Raw genomic sequence first — 16,032 nt, forward strand, 5'->3', positions numbered from 1 at the left:
TTTAGACAGTTAAATATATCTCTGCCGACCTTTATTTCCATTTATTTACAAATAAGCATGACAAACTGAACCTATTTCCGTTGCATATCGTGTGATTCCAGAGGATTTCCACATGTGCTCAAAACTCTTTCCAATGTATCCATTCTTGGAACAAACAAACCCGACCTGCTTCCACATTATCGTCGGCGGGACTAAAGTATGACTCAACGTGGAGTCTTTGTAAATAAACAAAAGCTAAACTGTGACACGACCACCAAAATTCCTCATGTCTAAATAGCAATGCAAGGTTTATAAGTGCGCAGGTTAATGAGTTTGGTGTGGAACATTGATACCTGACCACACAGTATTCTTTTTTGACTGAAAAGCATTTCCACAAGGGCTGAGAAAATGGGATCAGTCTTTCTAAAGTTCTATATTTCTAGTAGTAGTAGTACGTAGTAGAAGTAGTAACTGAAGCTAAATTTGTACACTAGATTTTATACTACATTTTGTAAAATTCAATATTAAAATGTCCCCAAAGAAAGTGCAGAGAAAGCATAGTGTTGAGAAAATGTACAAATCTATTACATTTGTTGTTGTATAATTACTCCTGCCAGTAGCTGTCACTGTGTATCAGACAGAGGGGACAGTGAGTGAGAGAGAAGAAGGAATTCAGCTCAGTAAAGTATTCTTTCTTTCGTTCAATTACACCCAAAAAATACAACATTATTAAAATAGGAAATAATAAAAAAGGAATTTTAAAATATTAAAAGGAAATAATAGAGAAATATAAGAGTTATCGTTGTTTCTGGTAGATACATTTTATATAAAAAAAGAAGGAAATGTATTATGGTGTATGGTATAACACACGTACTGTACTGAAATGTGATGTGTGTTTTTATGTACAGTACTACTGTGTATTGTTGTTTATTATTGTTTATTACAGGAATGTCTATTCTATAATTTAGGATTTAAGGGAAAATATACTTGTATTTATAACAAAAAAGAGCATTTAAGACATTAGAAAGGTTAGGTATGGGGGGTTTGGGAGGTCTGGCACAGATAAATTCTATTTACATTATTTCTTATGGGAAAACAGGTTTAACTAACAAACATTTTAACTTAAGAACAGCCCCTCGGAACCAATTAAATTCGCAAGTCAAGAGTCCACTGTACTTTGTAAATTTGTGATTAGAATACATATACATTTTATTATATATTATATTGGCTTGTATTGCTTAAGCTGTATTTTATTATTTTTTATTTTATTTTATTTGTATGGTTCTATGGTTTTATAGTTCTTAAATTTGGTTGTTCAGTTAAGTTTTATTCTATTTTATTTTTCCTTACTATTTTTGTACAGCACTTTGGTCAGGCTTTCTGTTTGAGAAAGGTGCTTTAGAAATAGACTAAGCTTAAGTGTCTGGTTAGTCAAGTAGAGTTAAGTTTGCACACCACTCATCTTTAATGTCCAACCATCACATTATTATAGTGACTAGCCCCTCAAGCTAAATTTGTACACCACACATCTTTAATATCCAAACATCATACTACCATTTTCTTCCCTTTGTCTCCCGACTATTAGCGTATCCAATTATCCAATTGCATTTTGCTTTCTCTCTACTGATGCCGATCCCCGCCCTGATCGAAGAGAGCAAGACTGACACACGCCCCCTCCGACACGTGTGCAGTAGCCGACTGCATCTTTTCACCTGCACGAGGCGAGTTTATATGCGGATCAGTTATGAGTTCCCACACTAACTTATATTGACTTGTATTGTTTGAGCTGTATTTTTTTCTGTTTGGTGTCTTTGGTGTCTCAATTTTATTTATTTTTAGTTTATTATTTTATATTATTATATGTACAGAAGCTTGACTGTTTTAGAAAGGTGCTTTAAAAATAAACTTAACTCGACACGACTTGACTAAATTTGTACACCACACAGCTTTAATGTTCAACCATCACTTTATCTTACTAACTAGCCACTGAAGCTAAATTTGTACACCATGTACGTTTAAATTTTGTCAGTCTAAGGTCACTTTTAAAAAATGATGCATCTGCACCATCCCAGCATGTTATTGTACTTATTATGTATAAAAAAATAAACACAGAAATGGAAAAAATAGCAACATTAATAAAAACTAACAGCAACAGTTAAAATCTTAATAAATAGTAGCCAGTACAGCCCTAGATAAGGATCTATAATCTATCGCCATGTACAGAACACATAACAGAACTGGCCTGAATCTAACCCAGAGTTATCCTGGTTTTCTGTTTATTTCTAACATATAACACCCTTCTAATTCATAACAGCAGATTTTGTTTAAGCCTTGTGTTTATGGAAAACCTCAAACCCCAGAAGAAAAAAGATAAAACATTTAGGAGGGAAACGTCAAAGAAACAAATAACAAAAATCCACCAACGTAAAAAATGACTTGAGGCAGAGACCAACACCCCAAATCCACCAAATATTTTCAACTGTAATTAGTTGCAGAAAAATATTTACAGTCTGTGTTTTATCCTCAGAGAGAAAACAAAGTCTCTACAGGCAGATATAACGGAACCACAATTCTTAAAAATAACAGTAAGATAAAAGTAGCAGATGGACCCCAAAGCAGTTATTAAATATGAAGCAAATCTGAAATAAACAACATGATGTTTTATGCCTAATATTTCCAAATGTATGTGGACAGCACTCCTCATTCAGGCCACACCCAAATCAATGAAATGAAGATCCATAAAGACACAGTATGATAAGTCTGATGTGAAGAAGCCCAAAAAAACTCAAAGATCTTTTAATATGTCTATAATAAATAAATAACAAATAATAAAAAACCATAAATAACAGCCAAAAAGTTTATCAAATGACATTTCGCTGTATTTAGGTTTAGTACAATGACCTTTTTTACCTTAAACTAAATTATGGCCCGTTCCAGATAGCTAGTTCTGTTTTTTATATATATAATTAAGTCCCGAGGAAAAGGAAAGTCATACTTTCCTACAATATCCATCTTTCACAACTGAGCCATTCTCTGTGTGAGTTTCTTTTTCCAGTTTTGGACATGAGGCAAATTGTGTTCTCATCCAGCTGTGCTTTAAGTCCAGATGAATTACTCATGATTATGATAACAATGCATTCAAATAGCCTGATTTTAGACTTAATGTTCAGTGAGCTGAAGTGATGATGAACTGCCGTACTGCTGTGTTCCTGTGTGATTATCATGGGTAGTATTGAGACCCAGGCAACACAATGCATTGTACTCTCCTACAATCTGGTCCCACTGCGGTTTACAAGATGTAACATAAAGTTTCCACAGGGGGACGTCCGCATACAAGTTTACTTATTTATTGTTATTTTTTCCCCCATTTTGCATCCCATTTTTTTGGTCGCGACCCAGGGATTGAAAAACCCTGTTGTAGTATATTATACAGACTATAAAACCCACATACATATAGTAAAATCCATTCAGCTAGAGCTCTAGCATATAAGCAAACACTCACCGCTGCTCCACCACTTCTTGCCGTTGATGACATAGTGATCTTTGTCCTTGTGTAGAGTGCACGCCATGTTGGTTGCATCACTGGAGGCAACATCTGGTTCTGAAGGACAAATACAACAATTAGTGTTGTTAGTTTGATTAAAAATGTAATTATAAAAAAGATAGATAGGCAAATAGATGGATAGATAGACAGACAGACAGAGACAGACAGAAGACACACAGATAGACACACAGATAGACACACAGACAAATAGGCAAATAGATAGATAAATAGATAGACAGACAGATAGATAACAGATAGACAGACAGACAGACAGATAGATAGACAGACAGACAATTAGATAGATAGATAGATAGATAGATAGATAGATAGATAGATAGATAGATAGATAGATAGATAGATAGACATATCTTTATATCTCCAATTCACCTCACTTGCATGTCTTTGGAAAGTAGGAGGAAACCGGAGCTCCTGGAGGAAACCTACTCCCCAGTCATGGGAGAGAACATGCAAACTCCACACAGAACTGACTGACTCCACCTGGGAATCAAACCCAGGACCTTCTTGCTCTGATGTAACAATGCTACATACCGATGCTTGTTTTTATTGCATTTTACAAAATGTCCAAACATTTCTGGTTTGCATTTGCTTTTCCACAATCAACAGCTGTTTTTTTTTTAACTGTATCACATTCAGCTGGCAAATTTTAGATACTTGTTGCAACAGCTGTGCCAAGATTCAGGGGATCTCCTTCTCTGAGTTCAAGCTCAACCTAAAACATCTGGTATTATTACTCAGACGCTTTCGTTAACGTGGATTAGCCGAAACAGATGTGCCGGACAAAGCAGGCGAGCATATGATCAAAATCATGCACACATATAAGCCTCGTCATTATTGACATCATTTTATTTTCATGTTTTACTGCCACGTTATCCTGGTTAGGGTCGCAGTGGGTCACAGTTAGATGTATAAATGTTTGTGAAAATTTACTTTAAAATACATTTTTAATTGAGCAAAAAGTCCTGCACATTGATCTAATTGCAGATTTAGGAAACATAATTTAAAACATTAATAAAAAACTCCTTATACCACTGAAAAAAATAGTATTTTTTCATGTCCCCACCCTCTACCACTACAGTGTAGTAGTTAATTGTGCATTACTAGATTCAGTGTTGAACAAAGATTAAAAAAATTAAGTTTAATTTCATACACGCAAATGGCACCCATTAGGTGGAATGGCCCATGTGTCTGTATGGAAGTAGTTAAGCATCACCTGTCATGCAAAAGCAGGATCGTATGTTTCCTCTTAGTAAGGGCTCCAGCCAGAGCCTTTTTTGCTCCTCAGTGCCAAACATGTGCAGGACCTCCATGTTTCCTGAATCTGTAGCACAGGTAACAATGTAACATATATACACTTATTACTCATCACACACGATAATGAGTATTCTGATACCGAAAAGAACCCAGTTCTATTGTTTTGATGTAAATAATGATGTTACAAACCTGGAGCCTGGCAGTTAAAGACCTCTGGAGCGTAATAGCATCGGCCAGTTTCTTCAGCAATGTAGGAATAATCTAGCTGAGACAGTCCACTTACTGCAGGCAGAAAGAGATTCCACAGTCCTGCAGCACGGGCTTTTTCCTAAATACAAACAGACCCAGTGTTACTAAAATCCCAAGTAATCAGGACTAATTTGTGTTTAACCTTTGATTTGTAGTGTAGCATTCACATACAAAAAAAGCATTGGGTATTCAACCTGTGTGGCACTTGATTGTGTGTGTGTGTGGGGGGGGGGGGGTTTACTTCATTTCTCACCCACAGGAGGCATATTTAGTTAGTCTCGCTGACCACACACACGACTAATGTTATCCGGCTAACAGTGAAAATAAATCAGTTAAAGGGAGGGACAAAAACAATGACTGCATTGTTTGCGCCGAGGACTCCACTAGCAAGGCCATGATACCATAGATGCCGATGAGCCATCTACATCAAGAGCTTTGGCTGTCCGTCAAAGCAGAGTATCCTGAACTGGAACCTAGCAATGAATGTACTTTTGCTTGTTTCTCTACTTGGCTCTGTAAAGCAACTCACCTACAGTACATCACAGGCAAGTACCGCTCACGTATATTGACAGTGGAGGACGATTTACGACTAGCTGTAACTGATATTGAACCACAAATTTCTACGATGTGCTGGCAGAAACAGGCTCAGCCATCACATTGAATAAGGTAGCATTATTACTATTATTATTATTATCTTTTAAAAGTAAATATTTAAAATTTACTAAATGCTGGATTCACTCAACCTTAATCAGCTTGAACATTTTATAAAGTTTGCAGATGGTTTTACAAGAACAGGCCCTTAGTAAATAACGGCTAAACTTTCTAACCAAATTCTGGGCACATAAACATGGCTTTTGCTCATGGTTAATTGAAACTGAAATTACGGGTCTGTCCGTCAGCTTACCTTTAATTCCTCTAAAATTGGAGGTGTTTGCCATCTTTGTGGGCCCTCAGTGTGTTTGGCATAGTACTCAGCAATTTCCTGTAAGACAAATTATATACATATATATTTGAATGCAAATTTGTTTAGGGCCAGTGATAGCTCAGTGGTTAAGGTACTGGACTAGTAAACAGAAGGTTGCCGGTTCAAGCCCCACCACCACCAAGTTGCCACTGTTGGGTCCCTGAGCAAGGCCCTTAACCCTCAATTGCTCATTGTGTTCCGCTCATTGTATAAGTCGCTTTGGATAAAAAGTGTCTGCTATATGCTGAAAATGTAAATGTAAATGTTTATATTTTTTAAAATGCAAGTTAATCAAAAAATTAGCATTTGTTTATATATTTTTTTAAATGCAAGGTAGTCAAAAAAAAGGGGGGTTTGGATTTCCTTGAATGAGTAAGCCCTTATAATGTCACTAATACAAAAACTACATCAACTGAGATTCCCGAATTCACCAGATTGAATCCTCTCACAGTGTTATGTATGGTAGATGGTGAAAGACCAAAAATATTTGCAATCTGCACTAAATTTGGAATAATGGTATATTTACAAAAAAGAATACATGATTTAATTAACTTAATGAATAGAACTATAGAACCACGTATATAAATACAGTGTATCACAAAAGTGAGTACACCCCTCACATTTCTGCAAATATTTCATTATATCTTTTCATGGGACAACACTATAGACATGAAACTTGGATATAACTTAGAGTAGTCAGTGTACAGCTTGTATAGCAGTGTAGATTTACTGTCTTCTGAAAATAACTCAACACACAGCCATTAATGTCTAAATGGCTGGCAACATAAGTGAGTACACCCCACAGTGAACATGTCCAAATTGTGCCCAAAGTGTCAATATTTTGTGTGACCACCATTATTATCCAGCACTGCCTTAACCCTCCTGGGCATGGAATTCACCAGAGCTGCACAGGTTGCTACTGGAATCCTCTTCCACTCCTCCATGATGACATCATGGAGCTGGTGGATGTTAGACACCTTGAACTCCTCCACCTTCCACTTGAGGATGCGCCACAGGTGCTCAATTGGGTTTAGTCCATCACCTTTACCTTCAGCTTCCTCAGCAAGGCAGTTGTCATCTTGGAGGTTGTGTTTGGGGTCGTTATCCTGTTGGAAAACTGCCATGAGGCCCAGTTTTCGAAGGGAGGGGATCATGCTCTGTTTCAGAATGTCACAGTACATGTTGGAATTCATGTTTCCCTCAATGAACCGCAGCTCCCCAGTGCCAGCAACACTCATGCAGCCCAAGACCATGATGCTACCACCACCATGCTTGACTGTAGGCAAGATACAGTTGTCTTGGTACTTCTCACCAGGGCGCCGCCACACATGCTGGACACCATCTGAGCCAAACAAGTTTATCTTGGTCTCGTCAGACCACAGGGCATTCCAGTAATCCATGTTCTTTGACTGCTTGTTTTCAGCAAACTGTTTGCGGGCTTTCTTGTGCGTCAGCTTCCTTCTGGGATGACGACCATGCAGACCGAGTTGATGCAGTGTGCGGCGTATGGTCTGAGCACTGACAGGCTGACCTCCCACGTCTTCAACCTCTGCAGCAATGCTGGCAGCACTCATGTGTCTATTTTTTAAAGCCAACCTCTGGATATGACGCCGAACACGTGGACTCAACTTCTTTGGTCGACCCTGGCGAAGCCTGTTCCGAGTGGAACCTGTCCTGGAAAACCGCTGTATGACCTTGGCCACCATGCTGTAGCTCAGTTTCAGGGTGTTAGCAATCTTCTTATAGCCCAGGCCATCTTTGTGGAGAGCAACAATTCTATTTCTCACATCCTCAGAGAGTTCTTTGCCATGAGGTGCCATGTTGAATATCCAGTGGCCAGTATGAGAGAATTGTACCCAAAACACCAAATTTAACAGCCCTGCTCCCCATTTACACCTGGGACCTTGACACATGACACCAGGGAGGGACAACGACACATTTGGGCACAATTTGGACATGTTCACTGTGGGGTGTACTCACTTATGTTGCCAGCTATTTAGACATAAATGGCTGTGTGTTGAGTTATTTTCAGAAGACAGTAAATCTACACTGCTATACAAGCTGTACACTGACTACTCTAAGTTATATCCAAGTTTCATGTCTATAGTGTTGTCCCATGAAAAGATATAATGAAATATTTGCAGAAATGTGAGGGGTGTACTCACTTTTGTGATACACTGTATACCTTATATAGGTAATTACATGTTAGGTCAAGAAGTCAAGAAGACTGGAATAAATATGACCTTGTTGTTTAAAAACAATGTGAATGGGGGCGTAACAGAGGAATGAACCTGTAATGAATGTTTATAAATCACACCTAATCTGACCTTTTGAGCTGGCAGTACATGACTGGTCATGAACTCCTTGACCTGCCGGAGGACACTGTGACCTTTTGCAGATTGGAGAAACCGCCGATCAACAACTGGAACAGTCATTGAGAAGCTGCAGAGAAAACACAAACATTTATTTGCCCTGTACCGTAATGATGAGACTTGAGGAAAGTATTACTATCACATGACTAAATACTATGATTTCTCATTTACTGTATTGTGGTTCCTTATTCTATCATCATATTTATGGTTTAGCATTGGTCTAATAGCCAATAACCTGTGTGCAATCTTCAAAGCCAGCTGAGCTAAGGGCTCCACAGCTTCACCAAACTCTGCCGCGTTAGGAGCACTGGCGTTCCCCATCAGATACCTTGCATAGATGCCCTGCAACACATAGAAGAGAAGAGTTAAGAAGAAAGGTTTCAACCTTGGCCAGTGATCATGTTTAAGGACTCCAAATTCTCACAACCCTTCTGATAGAAAACTGATTCACACTGATTTTGAAGCTTGTGATGTATGCTATAAAAGAAATCCATCATAAACTGTTGGTGTGATTCTTAAATATATTAATATTTAATTTGTGATTGACTAGTCCTATGCTCATTATAACTGTTAGTATGTGCTAACCATGAGTTAAGCCATTATAATCCTAAATTATGGTATGTGCATGGATCATGCCATGCTCCTCTACATACTACTGAAAATGATTTTTAAAAATCACCTGATTTTATCAAACAGAAAGTAGCTTGGGAGTTTACTACAGGATTTTGAGTACCTGTGCGATGCAGGCCATTTTAAACATGGCTAGAGCGATAAAGAAATTCTGATGTGAAAGTGAAGGAGGGATCCCGCGGCAGCGGCAGTAGATGGAGATCAGGTCTTCTGGAGGCGGGATGCCTGCAGAAAAAGAACAGATTTCAGCAATGACACCTGAGCAGGCTGAGCACCAACCAAAAAAGACTCTTCTTCTTATCGGCTCCTGTGGTTGCAAAATAATTAAGAACATGTTAAAGCCAGTACAAATAAAAACATGAATGGACATGACAAGAAGGCTCACCCTCTATCCCTGTGACTCCACCCAGAACACTGCTGATGTTAAGACTGGAGGGGCAGTAATGGGGCATGAGAAAGTAAGCCAGGTCAGCAAGTGGATGTCCAGTTGTAGACAACTCCCAGTCTAATACAGCTAAAACTCGAGCCTGAAAACAGAGAGATTACGTGAGAGGAGAACTTACTAAAAACTAAATACAAGTAAAAACACCACCAAGACATTTAAACTTCGTAAAAAAGGTTGTAAAGGCTGGCAGGCTAAACCAAAGTAAAAACAGTCTAATAATAAAAGTTAGGGTGTCTTAACCACTGGGCTGCAGACCACAAAGCACCATACTTTGGAGAAAACACAAGTGTTATTTACGATGAGCGTGAACATAATTATGTTTATCAAAGATTTTACTAAGCTTACTGATCCAAGATGTATACATGCCCTCCTGTTCTGTTTATCATTAATAAATGAATGATTCCATTTAGCTGTGTCCGTTAGGGGTCACCACAGCCGATCATTCGTTGGATCATTCTTGATTCAGCACAGTTTTTATGCCGGATGACCTTCCTGATGCAACTCTCCTATTTATCTGGGCCTGGCACTAAAAGCACACTCCCCCCAATCATCCAGGCTAATTGCTAGATTCACACAATGCCATGCACCTACTGTATTTGTGAGTCCAGGAACTCACTATTACACCACACAAGCTCACTTGTTTTATCATTAATATTGTTTAATTGTTGCTCAGACCATAATTCTGAAGTAGAACCTAAAATAAACACTATATGGCCAACAATATGTGGCCATATTTATTGAGTTTGAGTAATTTAGTCACACACACATTGCTAACAGGTGAAAAAGATAAATTATATAAAATAAACTATGACTCCAATGTAATTTTGCAGTACTGGTGTGGAGGTGCTTGATCTCAAGGGGAGGAAAATACGCTGATCTTAAGCCCAATAAACATCTCTGGAATTAACTGGAATGTTGATTTCTAGCCAGGCCTTGTCATCACACTTCATTGCCTGACAACTGATCTATTGACTAAATAAGCACAAATTCACAGACACACTCCAGCATCTTGAGGAAAGGCTGCTATGCAATCCCTAGGGTTAGATGTCTACATACTTTTGGCCATATGTTGTAGATAAGGCATTCAACATATGATGATTTGTTGGTTATAACGAGAATAAAGGCCCACACGGGAACACATTAGGTCACTCAGTCGAACCTCTGATGGATGGAATATCAGGTTGTCGATGCGAAAATCGCCATGAACGAGGGTCACTTGGTCATCGGTGGATGGAAGGTTGTTGCTCAGCCAATCGGAAAGCTCGTCCACGGCTGGGATGCTTGTGTGAGCCGAGGCTTTGTACTGCTTTGTCCAGGTTGACACCTAGAAAAAGTAAAAACAGATTTATAAAGGTACTACAGGAGGAAACATATTCTACATGTTTAAAATAACTGAGGATTACAATGTTTCAGACTTAAAAAATTCCCCAAATCCACTCCCCAAAAATAACATTTATCAGACTAGTCAACTTTTAAACAAACCAGAATAGAATAGTAATGCATACAAGGAGCCACGCTATGCTCCATGTGACCCTATCCCCACTCACACGGACACCTGGACAAATACTGCATATTTGTAGTAAAAGCGGGAAGGGACCCCATCCTACCTTCCCTCCCTCAAACACGGCCAACTGTGTTCGTGTGGGAGCTGGAGCACCTGCAGCTCTCTATTAGAGTCCGCTCCATGTAATTCAACCACAGCGATGCAGGTAATGATAATATAATAAAAAGTATCAGACTAGTGAACTTATAAACAAATCAGAATAGGAAAAATAGGAGATAGCCCATGAATGTACACCATATGGACTAAAGTATTGGGACACCCTTTCTAATGTGTGTTTCAGCCACAACAACTGCTAAAAGTAAAAAAAGAAAGAGAAAATGCAATTATATAAATAAAATGTATACCTTCAACTTTGCTACAACAGTTTAGGGAAGGTTCTTTCCTGTTCCAGCATGACAAATGATCTTTTTTAGCTACATCCACTCCATCTATTTTAGGCGCTCAGGTGACACAGCAGTAAAACACACTAGCACACCAAAGCTGACATTTCAAACTCATCTGTTCAAAACTCAGCTCTGTTATCCGGCAGGCTGGGCACCTACATGAACACTGATTGGCTGTTGTTTAATACAGGGTGGGAGCCGAAGACTGGACCTCATTGCTGATCAGGTTACGACCTCTGCTGGCTGATTGATGGCGCCTCCACAGAGTCGAGGAATAATGTACTGTCTTCGTACACAGAGCTGTTCCGCATGTGAACTCGCCTCGTGAAGGTTAAAAGATGCAGTTGGCTACTGCACACGTGTCGGAGGGGGCGTGTGTCAGTCTTGTTCTCCTCGGTCAGGAGTGGAGGTCAGCATCAGTAGAGAGGAATAGTATTGGGGGAAAAAAGTGTGGGAATTTGTGCCTATTCAGTCAACAGAGCATGTATATGGCTGGCCACTGATGTTAGTCAAGAAAGCCTCAATTGATGTTCCAGTTCATTCCAAAGCTGTTTAGTTGGGCTGAGGTCAGAACTCAAACTGTTGCTGCAAAGTTGGAAGCATATAATTTCCTTTATATAATTGATTTATTATAACTGTGAACAATTATTGTGGCTAAAACACGAAAATATAAAAAATTTGAAGGGGTGTCCCTATACTTTTGTCCATATAGTGTACCTGCAAAATATTTAATCAGTTTTATTTGCATTTTGTATTATTTAACATCCTCTAATGCAGGGTTTTTCAACATTTTTTCAGGCAACCCACATTTTGTTTATGATTTTTTTTATGCGACCCAGGCAACACAATGCATCTTACTCTGTCTATACAAGATGTAACATGAATCATCCACAAGGGGGCGTTCGTGTACAACTTTATTTAATTATTATTATTTCTCTCTGCGACCCATTTTTGGGCTCAGGGTTTGAAAAACCCTGCTCTAATGGCAACACCCACCCCTGTTTTTTATCTAAAACAACCCCTTACTGAAAAACATGAATAAAAAATGTACAAATGCAGTAACAAAAACTACTACATCTGAATAACAAACACACGTCACAGTCTAGGACTCCAGTTCTAATCAGATTAGCATGGCTGTAAACTCACTTGTCTCTTGCAGTAACCGGACCCTTTTCCATATCTCAGCAGACCGAGTGCAGCAATGTTAACAGAGTGAAGTCTGGCCAACACCTCGACTGCTGCCACATACAAGGCGCTGCGCTCTGCAGCACTGATGCCTGGTAGCCTCGGGTCCCGAAATATGCGTCCCTGTCACACACAAATACTAAATCATGGCGATTAAGGAGCCCAGCGAATGCTTCCAAAGGCAACAAATGGTGGCACTACTGTAGAGTGTAGTGTTTTTAAACAGTGTAATAAAATACTTACAGTGTAATAAGACATTTTAATTGTGCTATTAATGGTGCCTCTAGGACTGGAATTGAAAATGACTATTTTAAAACAGGTAATGTGATTGTGAGGTTTAGACCGACAGGTTAGAAGAATGGTGAAATGAACCATGATTATAGACGATGGTAGCTCAGTGGGTAGGGTACAGGACTAGTAACTGGAAGGAAGCTGGTTCAAGCTCCACATCTGCAAGGTTGCCACTGTTGGGCCCTTGAGCAAGGCTCCTAACCCTTACTTGCCTGCATAGTACAAGGTCACAACTGTTAGTCGTTTTGGATAAAAGCGTCTGCTAAATGCCTAAAATGTAAATGTAAATGATTATATTCACATAACGAAAGGTTGGCCGTATGATCCCAAGAGTGCTACACCCACAGTAAAGTATAAAAGTGGGAGCATCATGATATGGGGTGAATTCTCTGCAGATTAAACTGCATTACAAACCATACATAATAATTCAAAAGGATTCTGGATGTGTTAAATCCTGAATGTGTGTGTATTTACAAGACCATAAATCTGATGTGAACAACAAACCGCACTAATAATAATGAGCAAAATCCAGGCATCACATGACCACTAGTGCATAAATATCAAATGTAAATTGGATTATTGCCTTTTATAAGTCACACATTATTAGTACAAACTGATGATAAAACTGAGAGCAATAAAGCAGAGATAAAACTAAGTCAGTATCTGACCTGAACGTGCTCCATCATGTAAAACTCTGTACCAATAACATCTGTATCTGAGCAATAAAGCAGAGGGTGAGGAACAGGAAATCCAACCGATTGTAGAGCCTTCTGTACAGCAAACTCTCTATCCACCTGTTTATACACATACAGTAAAAATACACTATTATACATGGCATCAAATTATTTTCAGTATAATATAAAGTCTCTACTTTCTCTACAAATATACACCGATTAGCCATAACATTAAAACCACCTCCTGGTTTCAACACACACTGTCCATTTTATCAGCTCCACTTACCATATAGAAGCACTTTGTAGATCTACAATTACTGACTGTAGTCCATCTGTTTCTCTACATGCTTTGTTAGCCCCCAACTAGGTAGACCAACTAGGTAGGAGTGTCTAATAGAGTGGACAGTGAGTGGACACGGTGTTTAAAAACTCCAGCAGTGCTGCTGTGTCTGATCCACTCATACCAGCACAACACACACTAACACACCACCACCATGTCAGTGTCACTGCAGTGCTGAGAATCATCCACCACCTAAATAATACCTGCTCTGTGGTGGTCCTGTGGGCGTCCTGACCATTGAAGAACAGGGTGAAAGCAGGTTAAAAAGATATGTAGAGAAACAGATGGACTACAGTCAGTAATTGTAGAACTACAAAGTGCTTCTATATAGTAAGTGGAGCTGATAAAATGAACAGTGAGTGTAGAAACAAGGAGGTGGTTTTAATGTTATGGATGATCAGCGTATATTCATAATATTCATTCCTATTTTACCACTGTTTAATCCTGGTCAGGATCGCAGTGGGTCTGATTCATTTGACGAAAGGCAGGAAACACCCTGGACAGGTCACAAGTCACAGAGCAGACACACACACACACACTTGGGGCATTCATTTATAGTAGCTTTGGACTTGTGGGAGTAAACCAGAGCACCAAGAGGAAACCCACAACTGTGCTGCCTTAATATTTCTTTATATTTACGGTACATTCACATTTTCAACATTTAGCAGACGCTTTTATCCAAAGCGGCTTACAGTACTGTGACAGTATATTGTCCAAGCAATTGAGAGTTAAGGGCCTTGCTCAAGGGCCCAACAGTGAGTGAGTGGATGGGATGGATGACCATACAAATATGTCTTGTTGCTGTACTTAAAAACTCTAACTTGTCAAAAAAGTGAAGCGACAGTGACACACACCAGGGTCCTGCTTATCTAAACTGAATCTTAAACTCCTGGCACTGTCTGTATGGAGTTTGGCATGTTCCCCTGGATACTCTGGCATCCTCCCACCTCCCACGCAGAATTTAAACTGTCTAATCTAAATTGCCACTAGGTAGTAAATCAATTAAATGAATGAAATATTTGCAATGCCAGACTTTTCGCTCAGTGTTTCTGGGTAGCTCTAAACCCACCGCGACCCTGATCAGGATGTGAATAACAAAACGACGTGTTTGGAAATGTCGCACCCTAGTGGTGCTATAATGCAGGTCGCGTTACTGTAAATCCCAAATGTATTCCACATGAAAATAAAGTTCACTATGTAGGGTCTGAAAGTCACTGAATTAAAGCTGAACTAGTGCACATAGAAATAGGGAGCATGATGCAATTTGGTATCCAGCCCTAATCGTTTGGCAATTGAGCAAAGTCCACTCACTCGATGCAGCACTTTGAGAGCTCAAATAACACTTTAATAAGGTTTTACTACAGTATTCTAAGCACCAAGTCGTACATTACAGCATATTAACGTTTAATACAAGTTTTATATCGTATTAACAACAGTTTACAGGTTACTAACCTTGTGTGCACCGGGCAGTAAGGAACCAGGAGGTTTTTTCCTGAGCACATAGCTCTTTTCTGCAGTTTGAATCAGAAATGTTGGGTTTGACTGACCAGACCTGCAGTAAACAGTAACACAAACACTTTAATTAGTCTGCAAAACTACTCGATATACGAGTTGCATATTAATTAAAGCTCGTACTTGTATTGTCGTACAGAAAGCGTAGAGTTTTGTGAACCGCTGAGTAATGTCGTTGTTAAATATCGCTGCAGTTTGGTGATGTTGAACTGGTGCTGGTGTCGAACTGGAGTTGTTTCTTCCATAGTGTAGCCGCTGTGAGGCTAGAAGCCATTCACACTGGGTGCGTCTCAAATCAACACTGGGTGTGTTTCAAATTGCACTCGTACAAGAACACTTGCTGCATGGCTCATCACAACCTGATGGTTACTTATGACAAAATGTAAATAATTTCAGTAACTGTTGTTTTAATGTGACTGACTAATAAGGACATATGTTTTAATTTTACTTTATTTTAATGTGTTTTAATATGTATGTTTTGTGGGCTGTCTGAACATACACTGATCAGCCATAACATTAAAACCACCTCCTTGTGTCTACACTCACTGTCCATTTCATCAGCTCCACTTACCATATAGAAGCACTTTGTAGTTCTACAATTACTGACTGTAGTCCATCTGTTTCTCTA

The 16,032-nt window shown here is 39.1% G+C and overlaps 1 protein-coding gene across 1 annotated transcript in view; it reads right to left on the minus strand.

The window, feature by feature from the left end:
• Positions 1 to 15,663, minus strand: part of acad11 (acyl-CoA dehydrogenase family, member 11) — a 64,640-nt gene extending 48,977 nt beyond the window's left edge. Inside the window, exons 1-13 of the mRNA XM_062985140.1 lie at positions 15,528 to 15,663; positions 15,345 to 15,444; positions 13,547 to 13,672; positions 12,549 to 12,710; positions 10,615 to 10,779; positions 9,396 to 9,537; positions 9,114 to 9,235; positions 8,616 to 8,722; positions 8,336 to 8,450; positions 5,949 to 6,026; positions 4,985 to 5,123; positions 4,755 to 4,862; positions 3,482 to 3,580 (exon numbers count right to left, since the gene is read on the minus strand). Of these exons, the coding sequence (XP_062841210.1) occupies positions 3,482 to 3,580; positions 4,755 to 4,862; positions 4,985 to 5,123; positions 5,949 to 6,026; positions 8,336 to 8,450; positions 8,616 to 8,722; positions 9,114 to 9,235; positions 9,396 to 9,537; positions 10,615 to 10,779; positions 12,549 to 12,710; positions 13,547 to 13,672; positions 15,345 to 15,444; positions 15,528 to 15,649 (1,585 nt within the window). The 5' untranslated portion in view covers positions 15,650 to 15,663. The remainder of the gene's footprint in view (positions 1 to 3,481; positions 3,581 to 4,754; positions 4,863 to 4,984; positions 5,124 to 5,948; positions 6,027 to 8,335; positions 8,451 to 8,615; positions 8,723 to 9,113; positions 9,236 to 9,395; positions 9,538 to 10,614; positions 10,780 to 12,548; positions 12,711 to 13,546; positions 13,673 to 15,344; positions 15,445 to 15,527) is intronic.
• Between the last annotated feature and the right edge of the window lie 369 nt (positions 15,664 to 16,032).

Source organism: Trichomycterus rosablanca, chromosome 23 (genome assembly GCF_030014385.1).
Source record: "Trichomycterus rosablanca isolate fTriRos1 chromosome 23, fTriRos1.hap1, whole genome shotgun sequence".
NCBI classification, from domain to species: domain Eukaryota; kingdom Metazoa; phylum Chordata; class Actinopteri; order Siluriformes; family Trichomycteridae; genus Trichomycterus; species Trichomycterus rosablanca.